The sequence below is a fragment of the Saimiri boliviensis genome, chromosome 10 (genome assembly GCF_048565385.1).
Source record: "Saimiri boliviensis isolate mSaiBol1 chromosome 10, mSaiBol1.pri, whole genome shotgun sequence".
Taxonomy (NCBI): Eukaryota; Metazoa; Chordata; class Mammalia; order Primates; family Cebidae; genus Saimiri; species Saimiri boliviensis.
In genome coordinates, this window is record NC_133458.1 from 85,220,181 (window position 1) to 85,239,072 (window position 18,892).

The 18,892-nt window shown below is 35.8% G+C and overlaps 1 protein-coding gene across 16 annotated transcripts in view; it reads left to right on the plus strand.

Annotated features, from left to right (window-relative positions):
* The window catches only part of HDAC9 (histone deacetylase 9), a 1,049,458-nt gene that overhangs the window by 879,347 nt on the left and 151,219 nt on the right, over window positions 1–18,892 (plus strand). For all 16 annotated transcript variants that reach the window (XR_012512159.1, XM_010349341.3, XM_074379572.1 and 13 more), the window contains one exon: window positions 14,878–15,025. Coding sequence is in view for 15 of the 16 variants with exons in the window: in XM_010349341.3 (XP_010347643.1) it covers window positions 14,878–15,025 (148 nt within the window). In the remaining variant the exon portion in view is untranslated. The remainder of the gene's footprint in view (window positions 1–14,877; window positions 15,026–18,892) is intronic.

Consider the following 18,892-nt stretch of genomic DNA (forward strand, 5'->3'; position numbering starts at 1 on the left):
ACCTACTCCTTGTCAGAACTGTGCTTGATTTATGTTTTCTATAAGTGTTTTTGAGTGAATGCCTTCTTCTTTCTCCTCCTCTTCCCCTTTGTTATTGTTATTCTTTACTCTTATTCTTCCTCCCCTTTCTATTATTATTACTATTATTATTATTATATCTGTAGATCTGGAAACTATCCTTAGAAGTAACAACTGATACCAGGAAAGAACAAAGGATTGCTGACTTTGCTGATTTTACTTTTTACTATATTTCCAATGGAATATAACTCATTGGTAAAATAAAATACTAAATAAACACCATCAATGTATTAGAATGGATAATCAAAATATGTGGCATCTAATTTTCTTGTCGATTAAGAGAACCGGTTATGAATTGAAGGAAAAGGCTATTAAAGTAAAATAAGATGTACTGTAAAGATAACAACCATTGTCTTCTTTTATCTGAAATACCATCCCTTCCCATCATTATAATATCCCCTACCTACCCTGCTCCAAGGAGAAGGGGCATTTACATTAGATAATCCAGGAGAAAATCCAAATTGTTTCTAAGCTGAAAGGAATTTTTATACATCGCTTGTTGTGGGGGAAGTTACCCAATATTTTAACCTTATGGTGCTATGTACACATCTAAAATGGTTGTTTCTCCAGATTGCAACATGTGCTGCATAAATGGTCTCACAAGCTTTACTAGCTTCTGACTCCACACTGGAATTAGAACTCAAACTCAGTTTTTCTTCTTCCTTTTTGTCCCCATCTATTTCATTTTGATTTTCTGCCTTTTTTTCTTACGTCTCTTCTCTTCTATCTTCCATTTCCATCCTATTGAGATCCAGGGGAGAAGGACAAGAAGATATTTCCAATATTGGAAAGAAACTTTTAGATCATAGTCATTTGAGCTTTTATTTCAATCAGGGAAGAAGCATGCATATGCATGCAAATCAGAAGATCCTGTGCTTGCTCTGAAGACAGGAAATTAGCAAGACTTAATGTTAGATGTGAGCAGTTTAATTCAGAAGTAGAATTCGTATGATATGATAATTAACTGCCAGAGAGAGGATTAGTAATTTCTGGGTTTTCTGGCTTGGAAAACTAAGAAGATGGTGGTGGTCACCTCCCACAATAGGAAATTGTGAAGAAAGAAAAGATTTGAAAGGAAATGAAAAACATTAGACTTAAGAAAAAGACACTTTGCTAATCGGAAGTCTTGAGGGTTTGGGAGAAGGCAGTATCCTCCTGAACTGCATTGAAGTTACGGAGAAACATTGAATGAAATTATTTACACAACACAAATCCTGTAAGATGTTAGCAAATAATAAAATAATGTAATAATATTGAGTGATTACAGTGTGAGAGGTACTATTAAAAATTAATTCATTTGATCTTCTCAACACCCCTGTAGTTACTATTTTCATTACCACTTTATAGCAGAGTAAACTGAGGCACATCAAGGTTCATTGTATTCCCCAAGGTTATAGAGCTCATGAGTAGGCAAAAGCAAGGTCATAAACCAAGCAGTCTAGATCCAGTCTTCCCTCTTAGTCTCTAAGTTATACTTTGTCACAAATAAGTTCATTCCTTTTGCAATGTTTTGTGTAGAGTTTTCCCCATTTCTTCCCAAAGTGACATATTTAGACAAAATTTTAAGTTAAAATTTGGAATTTTGGAAGTTCTGGCTAACTGATATTTAGCCACAGTCAGTTCTGGAAGCTCATTGCCAAATCACAAGGAGCCGTGCATCCACTTTGGAGCCCTAATAAACTTGTAAAATACATATAATCAGAAAAAAAATGCAAGGATTGGCAGAATTTCAAATCCCTGCCCTGTTGAGTTTAAAGCCCTGACTGTTGTCAGGTGTGAGCTGCTATTTGTCATATATTCTTTGGCTTTAGATAGAGGACTTGAGGTTAGGGCCCTGGGCCAGGCAGACCTTTATTGAAGAAAAGCCGTGTTAGACATTTTCCCACTATTAACCCTGCCAACCCTGGCTTGTATCAGAGCCAGGTCAGATTTGTACACATGGCTTTGTGAGAGTTGATTTTGAATTTCTAATTAACCATTCTCTTCAAATGTTGACAGTCTGGTTATTGTGTTGGTAGCACCCTAATACTAGAGTGTACCAGAATAAAGAGAAAAATCTGCCTCTGCTGTAAGGCACAACTTTTTTGGGTATTTTTTATTCCAGCTGCATCTGCAATTATTATTTTTCTCACTCACACATCTACCAAGGCAAAACTAATTAAACCAAGAAGATAAAATAAAACTATGCTTGCTTCTGGGACCAAAAACTCTTTGTGGGTTATTAAAGAGTAGAACCACTTTGTGATCATATACTCAGGTGTTAGCAACCAGATCAATCTCACACACACAAGTGATACCAAAATAGGCCATACTAGAAGAAAGTCAGGTTTAAGGGAAGATTATTTTCCAAGTATTTACATATATTATCTCTAGTCCTCACACAATTCTGCAGTGCACAGTTACTTTCCTCACTTTGTTCATGAACAACTTGAGACTTAGGAAGTTTAGGTAGCTTGAGTTATTCCTACTGATAAGCAGTAAAACTAAGATTTTAATCCTGAACTCACTGTGATGTCGAAGAGTACTTTCTTTGTATTAAAGCATCTATATGACCTTACTGTTCCCACTCCATTTCAAAAATGACAACAGAATTCTACCAGATTTCTCTTCCCAAGTATAACTGGATAGACATTATAACAGGCTTCTCCTATGATGTAATAGAGTCTGCATATATTAAAACAAACTATTGTAATACATTACTGGGCTTGCTAGCATGTCAGAAAATAGAGTAGAAAAAACATAAGCTAAAATTTAATAATGAACAGTAAGTAACACAAAAAAGAGGAATATCTCTGGAGCAAATAGTGGCATCAGTCTTATAATGCACAAGAAAGCTGAAGATCTGCATCAAAGGGATATGAATTTGATAGATACTAAACAGTTTTCATCTTTGTCCACTCCTGGGTTCTGGAGGAAGCCAATAAAATTTCCTTCTGGAGGAATGTATTTCTAATTCAGACCCTCAATATGTGCAGAGATTAAGCTCAACAAAGTATGAGCTCAAATATATAAATACATAGATATTCAAATAAATGTATAAAATCAAATGCACAAGGATACAAGGCACTAGGGAGAGTCAGCAGAAATGAGAAATATCAGAATAATAAGCCTTATTTGTGGTGTTAAAATGGAGAAGGAGGGTTACTTTCAAATACTGACAATAGATGAAGAATATTCATTTATTTTCACTTCTTCATGGAAGCCCACTAAAACAATAGTAGAGTTTTCTTTTTTTCTAAAGACAAACTCCTATGGATAAAGAAAGAGAAAGGAAATCATCTGTTACTGTCTTAGCAGACCTTAAAAAAAGTGAATCCTAGAGCAACCCTGGCAAGCATATCTCTGCTGGGATGGATACATCAGGCTATTATACCCATATATCATTGAATTGTTGACTTGCACACCTAAGGAACTGTTTTATTGTCTTGTTTTTAATTCCTTGTGTCTCCTCATTCATTGCTCTTTCTTGTCTTCACTTTTTTTCCATTCAGCATTAAAATTATAACATTCATTTGCCCTTCTACCTTTCAATCTACCTTATCATCAATGCTGCCCTTCAACTTGATCAATCTAAGAAAATATCAACCCTGGTTATACAATACAAACAACTTTCCCCAATGTTGGTCTTCTAGATATTTCCCCAATTCAGGTCTTCAAGTGATTGCCATGATATATAGCAGTTTGACCTCTTATAAACTTATAATTACCAAACCTAACTGGGCCTATTACCTTTCTACTGCTTTCTACTCTTGACCCAACTTACCTTCTTTCAGTTCTTTTAGTGTGTGTCTTTCCACCTTCCTCAAGACCTTCATATATTTTTCCTGCTATTCCTCTCTTTGACTACTTAACTCCTATACACACTTCATATCTCAGCTTAATTGTCCCTTGATCAGATACACACCTTCTGACTACCAGTTAAGATCAGATTTTTTTTGTTTTATAATTTCATAGAATGCAGTACCTTCATTTCAGTAGCTTATTTCACTGTGAGACATGTACTCATATAGCATGACCATTTGATTAATAGCAATTTGTGAGATCTGTGAAAGTATCCACATCCCTAGACACTGTATGTTCTCACTTTTAAGTGGGAGTTGAACAGTGAGAACTCATGGACACAGGGAGGCGAACATCACACACCAGGACCTGTTGCGGGGTAGGCGGGTAAGAAGGGGTAACAGGAGAAATACCTAATGTAGATTACTGGTTGATGGGTACAGCAAACCACAATGGCATGTGTATACCTGTGTAACAAACCTGCACATTCTGTACATGTATGCCAGGACTTTAATAATAATAAAAGTATCTGCATCCTTCATTTTCAGTATCAGAATGCTTGGTACATAATGAAAGTGAAAAGTAAGAATGTATTAGTCCATTCTCACACTGCTTTAAACGACTGCCCAACACTGGGTAATTTATAAAGAAAAGAGGTTTAATTGACTCAAGAGTTCCACATAGCTGGGAAGGCCTCAGGAAACTTATAATCATCATGGAAGGGAAAGAGACATGGTGGCAGGTGAGAGAGAGTGAATGTGTGAAGGAGGAACTGTCAGACACTTATAAAACCATCAGATCTTGTGAGAACTAACCGAATATCATTAGAATAGCATGGGGGACATCACCTTGATGATCCAGTCACCTCCCACCAGATCTCTCCTTTGACACATGAGATTATGAAGATTACAATTCAAGATGAAATTTAAGTGGGGACTCAAAGCCTAACCATATCACTGAATGATAGAAACAATCCTGTGAATGTAATTTGGTTTCCCGTTTAGGGAAATTGGGAAAAGATAGATTGGTCATCCTGACAGCAATATTATAACCCTCATAAAAGCTATACTTCTTTGGTGAGTTAACAAATTAGCTTTGATGTTTATTCATAATGATTTATGCTCTCACAGCTCCATACCCAAGAGACTGACTCTTTCCCAGAAGATGAGTATTTATTTCATCTAACACCCCTTAATCTGACTTCATGCTTGCTAAGAAAGCCAGAATATCCATGTTTGTACCCACACAGGGAGATAATTCGCTATTCATGTTGCTACTATTAGTTCAAGGACAAGGGATAGTTTATTATTCAATAAAAATTAATTTTCTAAAAAAGATTGGTTTCTAATGCAACACTCTATGCATTTTACTAATATGTGTCTCAGGGCTTGAATATGTCAAAATACTGACAGAGAGGATGCTTAACATGTACAAAAGAAACAATTCCTACCAAGTTTTCCTTACATCTGTTATATATTGGAAGACTATCTTGCTTTGGCTTCTACCAGAAACAGATCCTGATACAAGGAGTCATGTACAAGTAATGTATTTGCAGGTGCAAGCATAGGGAGATAAGGAAGAGGAATAGTGAAGTATGACAAGAAAAGGAATGAAGTGTCATTTGTCCAGCTATCCTTGTAGATATCTAGAGTTTAATTCCTCTGGGGAAATTCTGAAAGCTGATGTAAAACACGTAACTTGGAGTTATTTCATGTGAGCTGCGAGGCAGCAGAGAAATTTATGCCTCAACTCCATACAGTTATTGCCTGAATACTGCTCCTGGGGGATAATATTACATTTCTGATCAGTCATAGAGCAGGAAAGCTCCAGGGGCACTGAACGCTGTCCTGAAAAGACGTGCTGGTTTTGGCAAATGGAAATGAGGTTGTGTGCACTGAGCTAGTAAGGGATGGGACATGTTGATGAGACCTTGACAGTGGCTGCTGCAAATACAGTTCTTTCTTGTTTTCCTGAGACAGTCTTGGTTTATGTCTGCTGTGTCAACCAGATACTGTTTGTTTCTGATTTTTCATTTTGAATGAAGTATTATTATCTATAGTTTTACTATATGAGTAAGGATGAATGGTTACACCTGTACTTTGCTTTAGCGTCTATCATTTAGCTTCTCTCGTGCTTTAGTTTCTTCTGGTTGTGTGAGAAATGCTTGGAAAGTAAATATAATTTTTGCTTTGAACACATTGTTAAATATATATGAAATACAATTGGTAACCCATCTCTCTTTTCCAGGCCCTTTTCTGATTCAACTAGCGCTTCACTTTTAAGAAAAGGGACCTCATGGATACCAGTTGTAAATGACACCTAAATTTCTGGTCTGGGAGGTAAAGGGAGAAATACTCAACATTGCTGCCACTTGGCACACCAGTCATGGGTGCTGTAGTTAGTTAGTGCTGTAGCTTGTGACATGCATGAAGCTACTTTTATAAGATAGAGTTAGGGGAAAATACAAGAAATCAGCAGTTAGGTATGAGTAAAATACGTTCAGGAAATAGAGAGGACCAGTCTTCCATACAGCATTTTAAACTCTCAATTATTTTGCTACAGAGATTTTGTCAATTATAATACATTACAACTTCACTTATGTTTTTATTTGTTTATGTTTTGTTACATATCAACACTATAGGCTGAAATGAGCTCAGAAACAAGTGTGCATGTTAATTTTAAAAACGGGTGCTCTATTTCTGTTTCTCAAGCAAGTTGACAATGAATATGTAGCTTGAACAAAATGTTTGTCAATATTCATTATTCATCAGGGGGACAGAGTAAAATCACAGAAGAACCCTGAAAGCACAATGCTTCTTAAAGAAGCAGCACTTTCTACTTTAAAATTTAGTTATTATTGACCAAAACAAATAAAAAATAAAACCAAAAGAAACAATTTAAGAAGTGCAGCTGTAGAAGATGCATTTATATAATACTCTATGAAATGTGACTTTTTATTTAAACTATGATTTCAATTTTCAATTTCCAGTATTATTTTTAAATGTTCAGGAGTGAGGTAATAATTGTTATTTCTTGACTCCATTAGTATAATTTCTTGCTTTAATGATAACAGTATTCTTAATTGCTTCAAACAGAAAAATCGGTAAATTCTAATAATTCTTCAATATTTTTCATTCAATTTATGAAATCAAAGTAAAGCTTTTAAAAATGAAATTGTCCAAAAAAGAAAGCAGGGAATTATTGTGAAAGCTATTTATTATAAATATTGGTAAAAATGTAACACTGATAATAAAATAATTTGGTTTTGTATTGATATAAAAATTTAAATTTTGGTGGAACATAACATCTTACAGAGCAGGAGTGTACTTAGCATTACTTACAGAGTATACAATATCCCTAAATTTTTATAAATAATATTTAAGTATAAAGTTAATAACATTAAATAACAATCTCTTAAAAACCTAACCAAGCTTGATATTTTTCCAATGAAAATCTAAACTATTGTCAAAATTTTAAAGCTCTTTACGTAAACAGAGTTAGAGTAAATAAAATGCAGTATTTTAGATATGTGACTGATGATGACAGTTTAAAAAAAAAGAAACTTCAGCAAGGCAGTTCAAAATTTCTCTCTTAGCTTCCCCTTATCAACCATACTTTAGGAGTGTTTGAAAATCTAGAGCAATATTGAACTATTTTGCAAATTAGCTTTCTGAATTTTTATATTTTTTCTAATTAGTTGGAAATCATTTATCAAAATATTCAATAAGTGGACCTCTGACCCCATGTATGAAAGAGTAACTGCTATAGAAATTGCCCCTTGATTAGAAACAAGAGAAACTATGTAGCTACAGGTAGTGATAAAGAGATATATGATAGAGATATAATGATATGTAATGTTCCATGCATATATGGTACACTGTCTTTCAGACATTGGTCTGCAGGCAATAAAGAAACAAAATGAGAATTCTGCAGATTCCCCAAGTAATTGACTAGAGGAAGTTTCCAGCCTACAGCATAAGGAAGAACTCAAATAGGTATTACTGATTTGAGAATAAAGTGATAAAATTTAGAGGATCACTTTATCATCTAAATAAAAGAGGATAAAGTGACTAGAATTTGTGAGGCAAAATATTGGAGATGAAGTTGTCATACACACACACACACACACACACACACACACACAAGTGCCACATTTACAAGAGTTTCTTTAATGTTTCATTTGAATAAGTATCTTTACATTGTATGAGGTGAAACTCCACAAAGATGAGGAACTAACCAATGGAAAGTCATAGGTTAAACAACTCAAGGGAGTTCACATAGAGCTGGGAATAGTTTGCATTAGCCAGAGTGGAGAGACCTTGTAATACACAAGGCATCACATAGAGACATCAAAATGGTATTATCTTAGTTATAGGACTAAACTAGGCTTACACCAAAGTTTACGTTTTAGCCATTCTAACACAGTGTACAAGTGAGCCTCAAAAGTATTCTGTTTAACTTCATGCTAAAACAAAGTCCAATACACTCTCAAATAATATAACAAAATCCAATAGCCAAAAAATGTTCAAATTACCAATGACAAGCATCCAAATGAAAATTACTAGGCATGCAAAAATGTAGCAAAGGGACCACAAGGCAAATCAATAAACAGAGACTGACTCAGAACGTTAAGAATGTACTTCCAATATGAAGAGAAAAGTGTAAACATAATGAAGAGATAAATTAAAAAGATAAAAACCATGCAAACTGAAATTTTAGAGACAAAACAGAAAACATCTGATATTTTTAGAAGTCCACAATTTGGATGGATTAATGGCAGATTACATAGTACAGTGAAGTTGAAGACATACTACTATAGACTGGAATGGAAAGAAACTGAGAAGCCATATGACTTTGCAGCATCTAAATTTGGTAAATTTTGAAGAGTCAAAAACAAAGAACACTTTTTGACATTTGTGGTTCATAAAATGTTCGCCAAAGTGGAGTCCACTGAAAGGAGATAAAAGACAGTAATCATGAAATGTTTGGAATAAAATAGTTATTCATTTCAATATTTTGAAAATTGTAAGTGAAAATATTCTGCTTTAGCAGAAATTGTTCTGAGCTTACCAGGTAGCACCATAGTTGTGGAGACTATTTCTCAACTAAAAATATTACAGTCTCTTGAGAAGGATAAATTAAAGATGCCAAAAATTGGAAACTTATAAACTATACAATTAAGTTTTAAAAAATATAGGCAATTCTATCAAAAAGGCTAAAATATTTAGACCCCACTGAAACAAAAAATACATTTTTCATAAAAATAGCAGTATATTGTATCAATGAGTGATATAGCCACAAAACTGATTAACATATGTGATATTCAGCAGGAATAATTCTGCTTATGTTATTTTGTGAAGTTTGAATAATTAATATGAAGAAAAAGCTGGTAGCCATGCTTTGACAAACATGCAATTTTTATTTTTTGAGATGAATTTTAGTTGTAAAAATAAGTTTTGAATAGGACTATTTTATAGGCCAACTGATAAAAGTAATTCCTTGGCCAATAAATATTTTCAAAACATATAATTTTTATTTTTAGCCCTATTTGGCCTCAAAATTGCCCTATTTTAGATGAAAAATTACCTGGTCACTCAATTTATGGACCAGTTTTCAATGTGTTTTTAGTTTTGCATTTAAACAATGTTTTGGATCATACCAAAGTTCTCTATTTGGCTAAAAAATGTATCTTAAGAATCTTAAGAATATATTAAGAAGCTTTAGAAAATCCATAGACATAGGCCCCAGGTGTTAATAGTGGTTGAAGGAGATAGCAGGAGTTTCAAGGTAGCAGCAGCTTCTTTTCCTATGAGAACCTGGTGTGTAAAGATGAAAGGAAACATCATTCAAATGCAAAGAAGGTTAAGAAGCAAATTTGAGGAGTGACAACTCTAAGGCTCCCAAAATGATGATGGAATGGGGAGGTTTCTGGGGTCAGAAAGTTTTCAAAGTAGCAAGGGGCTTTGAATTGAGAAAACTCTTGGTAGATAGGTGGCCTCTAACGCAGACTTTCATGAGTCAACAACTGCGTATTTTTCCAAATTGTCCATTTCCAAGAACAATCTGGTTTATACTGAAGTCCGTTTACAGAGTACCTGCAGGATGCCCTCTCCTGGGTCTTGTGTGACCCAGTGAAACCCCATCTATGGCCCTCACCTCTGACCCTTGACTGTCTGCATTCCATTCTCTGCTTTTTATCTTTATTACAGATTCATTATTTGTGTTACTTTTGCCAGATAAAACAAAAATGCAGAATGCTGAAGGCTGAATAGTCCTTAAAAAGTGCTGAAAAGTGGGAAGATTTACATAGTGGGAAAAATGAGTAAGGATAGAGGATATGACTGAAGAAAAAGCATGCATGTCCAATTTTAATGGAAAATTCTTCTCTTGCCAGTTGCATAGCCATAGGAGAGCAACCTAGTTGTGGCTGGTCATTAATATTTGACTTTACAAATTACAGCTTCTGAAAATTCTAGCAGTAAACCTCGGTTCTTTTCTCATATGTGATAATGGGGATGTTATTCCTATGCCAGCAGATATGACTTTCTGGCCCACCTGTTTCTGGACCGGAAGAAAAGACCCTACACATCACATGAAAATATAACCCATAAATTGTGGAGTTTGAATAGGCTGCATGCTGCACAGACAGTGCTATATCTTTATGTATAGAGATAGTGGTCTATAAATGCATTATTAATGTAGAATATTTCCCTTCTTTTCATAGACTTTGCCATAGGCCAAACGGAATTTAAAGTTTTGAAGTTTTGGGTTATTTCTCAGTCAAGAAACACATACATATGGATAAAAGCCAAAGTTCTAATATTTAATCTTAGCAGGATATTTTATACACATTAAATTTTATCCAAAAAGGTCTCAACTATTTAAAATCCTTCTTAGTACTGACGTGCATATGGGTCAAAATTTAAAGGATCATTGTCAGTCATTCTGCTTGAAGATTCCTATTAACAATGCATGCCTTCTGTCCTGATTGTGTTATGGAAGTAAAGATGTTTGTTTGTGGCCTAAACCTCTCTTCTTGAGAAACAAGACACAATGCTTGAAAATTAAAGCCCTTGCTTCTTCTAGATGTGTATATTATGGTGCAGAGTGTTTGCTGACCTCTTCAAGAGTTCATAGGCTCATAGAAAAATAAGATTTTCTGCCATAGGAAATGTATTGTTACCTCCAAGATTGATATGTAACATGAGATCAGAAGGATCACAATAAGTGAGAATGAGAGCAGGAATAAAACTTTCATATCATTTAGCCTACTACTGTTATTTTGTAAATGTGGAAATTGTGCTCCATTGTATTCCAGTGACTTCTCCAAGATTAGTGTTAGATCTCCAGTCTGGAAATACTGACTTTAGTTAGCTCCATTTTCGATGAGCTCTTTTTTTTTTTTTTTTTTTTCCGATGGAGTCTTGCTCTGGCACCCAGGCTAAGAGTGTGCAATGCCACAGTCTTGGCTCACTATAACCTCTGTCTCCTGGGTTCAAATAATTCTCCTGCCTCAGCCTCCCAAGTAGCTTGGATTACAAGCATGTACCACCTTGCCTGGCTAATTTTTGTATTTTTAGTAAAGACAGGATTTCACAATGTTGGCCAGGCTGGTCTGGAACTCCTGACCTCAAGTGATCCACCCACCTCGGCCTCCCAAAGTGCTGGATTACAGGTGTGAACCACCACACCCGACCTTCTATGAGGTTCTTATTCATATTCTTCAATGAGTCCTGTCTCCAGTTTTATGATAGCCTCAATAATTTACCCGGTAAAAGGTACTTGCAATAGTGCAAGGTTATAAGAAATGAAGAGTAGAATGAACTAGTTTCAGCATGATTGGGATTACACACGTGAGCCACCACACCTGGCCTAAAATGATTTTCAAAGCAAAAAATATGTACATGAGAATATCAAGACTGTCATATTTGTTGCAGATATTTTGCAACATGTGTAATTCTTTTAAGCTAAGAATTTTATAACTGAGATTTTTTTTAATGTCTACTGGGAGGTGGGTGGAGGACAGCAGAGTGCAGAGGAAGAGGCAATTTGGAATTAGTGCTGGGTAAGGATTTTAGCTCCTCTGCCTATTAGCTATGAGCTTCAAAAAAAAACTACCTGACATTGCCTAAGTAGTTGTCACCAGGGTTAAATAAAATTACAAACTATAAATGTAGAAACACCTAGAACAGTCTTGGCACATATTGGGTCCTCAATAAGGGTAGTTTGTCTTTCCTATAGGCTTTTAATTTGACTGGTGAGCCACTAGCCATATGTAGTGTGTTTGTCTGAGTCCCCAAATTAGCTGCCGTAGAAAACAAGAAAAGAATGTCATACAGTATCACTAGCTTTGTAAATGTTATCTGCTAAAATAATGTTTAATAATAATATTTTGTGTAACTCATTACAATATATGTACTTGTAGATGGTATATGGAATTTCCAACTTGGGTGATACTACAATAATATTAACTTGACAGCAAGTTAAACAGTAGTGGGCACCTATGTCACAAGGTCTTGCTGGCATGGAAAATAGGTGGTGAGACTGAATTTCCTCCCCTAATGTGACATCTGTTCCTTCATGAAACAGTAAGATAAAGAAAAACCAGTGATGAAATATTAGAGCTGGATGATATTTGACATTGCAATCTAAGGAAACTCGTCCCTGGGAATGGAACTGTCAATTCAGAGATAACTTTCAAAATTGAGGGATGTAGGATAGGCTAAAGATACATTTTCACTGCCTACCTCCCAAGTCTCTCTTAGTTCTTCTCATTTCTATTCTGTTACTTCCTTTTGGTTTAGGCATCATCATTTCCCACTTGGACACTTGCCAGGATGTGAAATCGGTCTTCCTGCCCCCACTGTTATCACCTTCCAGTCCATCACCTATAATCTCTCCAAAGGGATCTTTTAAAAACATAAGCCAGATACTATACCTTATCTGCTTAAAATGCTCCCTCATCATCCACAGGTTGAAGTCCAAGATCATCAGTCTGTCATTCAAGAGTGTGTGTTAACTAGCCCTTCCCTACCATAGCAGTCTCATTCATCCCACTCTATACTCTTTGTATGTTCCAGTCATTCCTTGCAGTTGATGGTCATGTGGTAAAACACAGAGACTCCCGTCTCTCTCTATTTGTATGTGCTGTTTCCCTTTCCAGGGATATCCCATCACCTCCACCTTGCTCTGCTGGAGATAAAGAAAAGATTTTGAAAGGCATTCAAGACTTCAGAATTTGCACTCTAATTTCTAACTAGACTTCAGGATTTGCACTCTAATTTCTTTCTTTCTTTTTTTTTTTTCCTATCATGATTCACCATCATTATGTTTATTTTAACGTGTGCTATTTTTTTTTTGAGGTTTTCTTGTTTTTTTTTTTAATTGCATTTTAGGTTTTGGGGTACATGTGATGAACATGCAAGATTGTTGCATAGGTACACACTTGGCAGTGTGGTTTGCTGCCTTCCGTCCCCTCACCTGTATCTGTCATTTCTCCCCATTAATGAACTCAGTCAAGTGTTATTTTTCCTGGCAAGTCTTCCCATACTTTCCCATCACCTTAAATACATGTTCTACTAATGCCCATTCAAGATCACCATGGGCATTTTACACAGAGAATTGTAATGCTTAACTAACAGGGCTGTCTCACCTGGACCATGCATTTCTTGGTGTTAGGAAGCATCTTTGTGTCCTCAACATGTGGAAAAGTCATAGCTTTCAAAAAAATGTTAGTTTTTGGATTCATTGACAGAATTGTTATTGTTTGGTTCAAATTAAAAGCTTTATCATTCTCAGACTTTGGTCAGAGTAAGTGATCACAGCAAGTTAAGTAGTAATGGACACCTGTGTCAGAAGGTCTTGTTGGCATGGGGAATACGGGGAGACTGAGTATCCTCCCCTAATGTGACATTTGTTCCTCTATGAAACAGTAAGATAAGGAAAGGCTAATCATAAAATGTTAAAGCTGCAAAAGATTTGAGACATCTCCCTATTTCAAGAGGCAAAAATAAAGTCCTGCCAAGCCTCACTAACGTGACTGGGATGGCAGCAGAGGGTCCAGAACCCTGTTATCTTACTGCCCAATCCAGCGTTCATCCATCTGCCTTTTCCACTCAAACAAGACTTTTTTTTCTAAGAAGTAAGCAAACACTGAGTACCATAGTTCTTGCCAACTAGTCAGGCTGCAGAGATAGTTCTGACCTGGTAAGTCATGTCAACACCTAGGGAGATGATCTTACTTTGATTTGGGGCTACTCAACATTTCACAAGAAAATAGCCTAAGGGCTACAAGAAAGCCATTAACTCTGTTCTTTCATATTTATCCCATTGGCATGTTCTCATGAAATGACCTTCTATTTTCCTCTCTTTCTCCTTTCCTGCCTCGAAAAAAGAAACATCAGTATGACATATGGATAGGCTCCAACATCAGCCAGTACATATATTAAAGTTTTAAATCAATTATTGTTCTAGTACACACCCTGAGGTTGAGAAAGAAAGAACATCCAGGACTAACAAACCTGATTGTTCTGGCAAAGTCGCCATTCAATTCATGCTGGCATTTCTTGGCTTTTCTTTTTCTTTAATATTCCAACTTCATTTTCTAAAAGTTAATGATTCAGGTAGCAGTATTTAACAGTATGATTCCGTTTATTTTCTTTGTAAAAGTGCTGCCTCCTGGTCTCTTGTGGGTTTCCCATGGAGCATGATGCCCAGAGTTTGCTTAGTTGCAGAGACAGCTATCAGTCTAAGGGTGAGTTCAGTAGGCCATAGATTATTCCTCACTTTATTGCTTTGTGAGCAAAGGGGAGATTCAGCTTGGGAATATGGGCACTTCACAACTTGGCATACTTAGATTGAGAAAAAGACTTAATCATAACAGTTAAAAAACCAAATTACAACTGGTATAACATGGGGAATTTTAAGGTAACAACTGCTCTGAGTTGGACCTATGTGAGTATTCTGATTATTATTGCTGTAACTGCAATTATTATAAAGTATGATGGATGTTTTTCCTAGGCAAGTATTGGAAGTCTTTAAGGATGGTGGCTATGCCAAGGGGCTGTGCTCTGGCTGGTGCTCAGTTGCAAGAGGAGACAGAGACCGTTTCTGCCCTGGCCTCCCTAACAGTAGATGTGGAACAGCCCTTTGCTCAGGAAGACAGCAGGTATGAATCCAACGTGGGGGCATAATCCAGGTCAGTCATATCCAGGCTCATCGTTGATGTTTGTGAATCTTCCTCCTGGCTTTCCTTCACCTGTCTTCTCCACTCCCACCACCTGTCCTCTCCAAAGCCACAGGTGCCACAACACATACTTTAGGCTACTGAGAATTCATTGCTTCATTCTTCATGTGAAATGCAGAGCTGGAGTATGTGGTTGCAGTTCACAGACAAATAGAAGGGATGAGTTAGATGGTGAGAAAAATCACACCTTATCAGATAATTGAGTGCAAATCATTATGGAAAGAGTTGCTTGCGGGCTTAACTCCTTTTCCTAGTTATCTCTATTTTTCCAGATGTTCTTTTTCTTTCTCTAATCATTTTGAAATTGCTGATATACCAAAGAGAAAGAGGAGAGCAGAAGATGGAAATAATGCTAGACTGTTGGATAGCCAAAATACATATAAGCACTCTTTATGTGATTGTTCTTGAGGTCCAACAACCGGATAAAGGTGAAAGTTGTCTGCAGAGGAGACAAGAGATTGTGTATAAAGGATTGTGTGAACTTGGGGCTGATTTTATTTTATATTCTGATAAGACAGAATTGGTTTTAATGTATCTTCTTCGGAATATTGATTCCTGGAGAAAAAAATACAGTTAACCTACTATTTGGTTCGCTTGTTCTCTTTTTAAGGAATGTTTGTCAGTTTGTGCATTTGGTGTTCATCATTCAGTTCTACAGAAAATGCTACATTTAGAATTTCTTTAAAGTCTACCAAAGCCACCACAAATGTACATTAATATTGGTGATTTCTATGGCTGACTTCAAGGTCACATTTCCTCAATTTAAAAACAAATCAGGTGAGGCTTTGCTAAAGCTCTGCCAGCTTGCACTCTTAAATTGCTTCTGAGAAGGAAATCAGACTCCCTCCCTCCATCAATAACATCACCATTAATTACACAGATCCTGCTACTAGTGCATAGGTTGGCAATTTTCCCAAGAATGCAGAAATTCAAACAGTTCTACTTTCTTGCTTTTACTGGATACTCAGAGCTTAATGGATTTAACATCTTGTTTTGGCCAAGAGCAAGAGATAAAATGAATAAGAAATTTTATTTTTATGCAGTTATTTTCTTTTACCCTATAATCACTTAAACAGCAGATTACCAGTCAGGGAGAAAAGTTGTATATTACTCTATTGAAAGGTATCTTTATATGAATATCTAGCACATAAGGGAAAACTTACTTTACATCTTTGATAATATGAACTAACCTCCTGCTGTTCCCAGCTAAGAACTGAACCAAGTTCATAATCCAAAGGTGTTGCAATTATTCCCATGGCCAAAAACAGTTAGTTGTCTGTCATCTGAGGGCTATAAAATGGAGGAAACTAACATCTGTTAGTGTTGGATATAAAAGGAGCATAGCTATTCTTTAGAATTAATTTAATATAGAAAAACGAAGCTAAGTTCCAACCTGAGTGAAATGAATTGTAAATATTTTTGCTGGTTAAATTGCAGAGCTTAGATTAATTAACGATAATAATTGATATTTTGAGCCTCAAGTAATATAAAAATCTCAGCAGTTTGGCAGAATTGGCCCTGTAGGCAAACTTGTTTATCCTCAGGTAAAAAGTGTGCTTGACTCATGATAATCTGTAGGGATTTAACCTCTGCTTCAGTCTACAGTTATTTTTATTTTATGCTTCATCTCATGGCAGAGAGAGCATATGAATGTTCTGATGTGCAGGAAAGCAGAGTCAAAGCTTGGTTTCATGTTCATTTATCACTTTTAGACAGACTATATCTATTGTGATTGATTTTTCTTGTGGGAAGAAAAATGGTTTTGCTTGAAATATTTTTGATGGCTTTGAACTGAATTCCCTTCTGCTGTAAAACAGCAGAAGAAAAGAAAAATTCTTCTAGAACTGGCTCTTGCATTTCAGTTAAAGCATGCATGAATTTCATCAGAGACAGACAGACACACACACACACACACAGAGAGAGAGAGAGAGAGAGAGAGAGAGAGAAGAGAGAGAGAGAGAGCAGAGAGAAAGATAGAATGCTTTGAAAGGCCACAGAGCATTTACTCTTTCCAGGGGAGTGCTATCAGTATTGTCCCCCTACTCAATACAGGAAAGATGACTTTCAAAATGAGATAAAGTAGCGGAAGCATTTCTGGGCTTTTCTTATGAATGCAATATTATAAGCACACAGGAAATTGAAAAATTACAAAAATCAGAGAGCTAAATAGATGGAAAAGAGTGAAGGCAAGATTCTTTTTATAGGAAATTCTTGCCAGTTATTTTGGAGAACATATTGGTGTTTGGAGTGAGATGACTCATTTCATACTAAGATTTTGGGTAAAGCAGCTCTTTTCCTGGCCAACTCATATCTGAGTCATTTACCGCTAGTGAATAAGGGATAAAATGCTCCTGGCTAAGAACCATTGTAAGTATTTTTTGTTCATTTTTCTTGGATGGGGGAGGGGATGACAACACAGTGCAAATAGTCATTTCGTTTTTGTAACTACATTGATGAGTCTTGAAGAATAAATTACTAGGAAAAGGCTGATATGTGGGAATTCAACTTGGGGATAGTTAATTTTCAAACATAACACATAATTTTTGGGGAGCAAAAGACTTGATCAAAAGAATGATTGATACATCAACAAAAACAAAACTAAAAGTCCTAAAGGGATCCAAGTTATATAGTCAAAGAAAATTAAATATGTAAGCCTGGTCACATATAGCATGCCATTTAGAAGCAAGAAGTTTTCTTCTTGTTTGCTAGGATTGTGTACCGTTAAACAATTGTTTGCATTTGTTGGGTATCTCTTTCAAAATGCTTCTGCTTTGGAAAGGTCAGTGCAGTACTCAAGTTTACTCTTGGACGCCAGTTCAGGCTCTGCTGAAGCTCAAGAAAAGATGTGGAAAGGCAATCAAGACTTCAGGATAATCAACTATTAGGTTTTTAGGAGAAAATTTGCGTTCTAGAATGCCTGACTCTGTGTGTGTCTGTGTGTGTGTGTGTGTGTGTGTGTGTGTGTGTGTGTTTTAACTCACACAGAAAGCAAATAAACTTGAAAGTTAGATTTTCAATTGTCATTTTGACCTGTAAATCATGTTACATTTTCTTAACATAATCCAATATGGTTGTCTCTTTAATCATTTAACTTTTAACTTTTGGCTACCTTTCTCATGAAAGAGATGATTTCAAATCATTATGTAACACAGAAACATGAGAAAACATATTATTACAAGTCTGACCACTTTGTTTTTTGAGTAACTATCTAGTAGTTTGTGAATATAAAAGTGTAACAATTAGCTAAATCCAAGTATCATCTGTCTGACCTTTGAATGGCTTGTCAATAGTTTCAAGGTCATAAAAAAACCCATTTTCCTGAATCTTAAGATTTATGTAGAAATATAGTCTATTATTGAATATACATTTGTGTCTAATGTACTTAGAAACATGATTTTGTTCAAATAGTTCATCCGAAGGCTTCTAGAAGCTAAATGTTTTACAAATTTTTCACTCCTGTTATTTTTTTCTATGGTACCATTATGTTGAGCTCTTGTTTGGGTAACTAAGAACTTGTTTAGACAACTTAGATAACTAAGTATATGTGTTAGCCTGTTCTTGCATTGCCATTATATAAACACCTGAGAATGGGTAATTTATAAAGAGAAGACGTTTAATTAGCTCACAGTTCCACAGGCTTTTTGGGAAGCAAGTTGCTGGCATCTGCTCAGCTTCTCAAGAGGCCTCAGGAAGCTTACAATCATGGAGGAAGGTGATTGAAGAACGGGTACTTCACAAGGCAAAAGCAGAAGGAAACGAGAAGGTGGAGGGGAAGGTGCCACACACTTT